At 71.6% G+C, this 1,759-nt stretch overlaps 1 protein-coding gene across 1 annotated transcript in view; it reads left to right on the top strand.

Moving 5' to 3' along the window:
* H696_04745 (hypothetical protein) overlaps positions 1–232 on the top strand; it is a gene marked incomplete at both ends in the record, with an annotated part of 1,454 nt that extends 1,222 nt beyond the window's left edge. The window contains one exon of the mRNA XM_009498608.1: positions 211–232. Coding sequence (XP_009496883.1) covers positions 211–232 — 22 coding nt within the window. The remainder of the gene's footprint in view (positions 1–210) is intronic.
* Between the last annotated feature and the right edge of the window lie 1,527 nt (positions 233–1,759).

Genomic DNA, 1,759 nt, shown 5'->3' with positions numbered 1-1,759 from the left:
GTTGTGCGCCCCTACGAGCTGGCCTCCGGACTATTCGGCGCTTGGGGCCATTTGGCGCTTGGGACTATTTGGCGCTTGGGACTATTTGGCGCGCGCGCGAGCCGGAAGCACAGGGCAGAGCCACGGAGGCGTCTCACAGGGGCACCCACAGGGGAGCCACAGGGGAGCCGCATATCCCGCCTCCCGGAGATTCACCCCCTGCTCTCCCAGACGGGGCTACTCACAGTCGTGAGGGAGGCTGACGGGGCCCCGGTATTGCTGCCAGCGCGAGCTCGACCACCCCGGAGCGAGGCCGCGCACCCCCGGGGGTGCACGACAGACTACGCACACCGGAAAGCCCCGCATGAGCCGCCACATGTCCGGCATCCGGGGCGTCAGGCCGCGCATGCCCAGCGTGACGGCGGGACACCGGCGCGCGCGCAAATGACCCGCCCTCCTGGACGCCGGGCCGGTCCTGAGACAGGGATGACTGGAGGACAGGAGGCCCCCCTCCCCCCCCGCCTCTGGTGGACTCCAAACACACCCGCCCGCTTGCTCACGCACACACAACACGCGCACGACGGCGAGGAGGGGCGGGAACGACCGAGCGCGGGGGGGCGGGGCGCTACTACAGGCAGGCGCCTACCACATTCCCGCGAGCCCAGACGCGCGCGCGGTGCCCACAGGCAGACGCCCCGACGCGGCGGGGGGGCGAGGGTTGCTCTCAAAAATGTCCCCCCCCCCCCGGCCGGCCGGCGCGAGGTGACTGTGGAGGGGCGACTGATGCCGCGCGCAGGCAGAGCCACTGGACGACAGGGCGATATTCCTCCAATAATATGTCGCATCATATGCAAGCTGTGAGAGCTCCAAACGACACACCGCATCCCCCATCCACACACACATCCTCGAGCATGTTCTCCTGCTGCGGCCCCAGGGCCTCGGCGGGGCGAGGGGCGGGGGGGGGGGCGGGATCACCACCGGAACACCGTGCCGGACGAATGCTCCGTTCTTGGGGCATCACGGCCTCCGCGACACCCGGCGCAAAGGCCAGCCCACCTCCCCCCCCCCCCCCCCTCCGATGGGGCCATTATTAGCTGGCGACATATTGTGGCATTCGGGGGGGCGATATCGACAAGTCTTTTCCCCCTCCCACCAATAGCTGGCTTCCACAGGCTGCCCCGGGCCCAGGGCACGGGGTAGAGTGGTCGTGGGAGAGCGGGGGGGGGAGGGGTGGGGGGCCGGGGCGAGGGGCGGGGCGCGGGGCGCCTGCGCGGCCAGGCAGCGAAGCCACGGCCTCCCGCCCCGAGCCGCCGGCACAGCCCGGCGGGGACCGTGCGCCCCGTCGTCGGCGCCGCCATCGCCGTCGCCCTGTCTCGTGGGGGCCCCAAGGGGCAGCCACCTGCTTTCGTGCCAGGCAGGACTCTGTCCGTCCGCTTCTTTCCCCGGCGAGAGCGGGCCGGGCCGGGCGAAGCGAACACCGCACGGACACAACCGCGTCTGCCAAAATCCCCTGTACCCTGTGATTTTGGCACGTCCTGCGCGGCGCACGCTCCGCAAGGAGGGCGCCACCGTCGGCCCCGCCGAACCCTCGGTCGCGTAGCCCTGACCCGGCCGGGGGCCGTTAGTCATTGATGGGTGACCCCGGGGAGAGAGAGAGAGCCGTATTACGCGCCCCGGGCCTCGTCCCGGGCGACATTCCCGGGGCGTCTAAACGTGCGCCGGGCGAGGGGCGCCGAGGGACTCGGGCCGGCCGGTGTAGCCTGCCGTCCCCCCCCCCCCC

Source organism: Fonticula alba (genome assembly GCF_000388065.1).
Source record: "Fonticula alba strain ATCC 38817 unplaced genomic scaffold supercont2.8, whole genome shotgun sequence".
In the NCBI taxonomy this organism is placed as follows: Eukaryota; order Rotosphaerida; family Fonticulaceae; genus Fonticula; species Fonticula alba.
The sequence above is the reverse complement of the archived record's forward strand: the minus strand, read 5'-3'. Positions and strand labels throughout refer to the sequence as shown.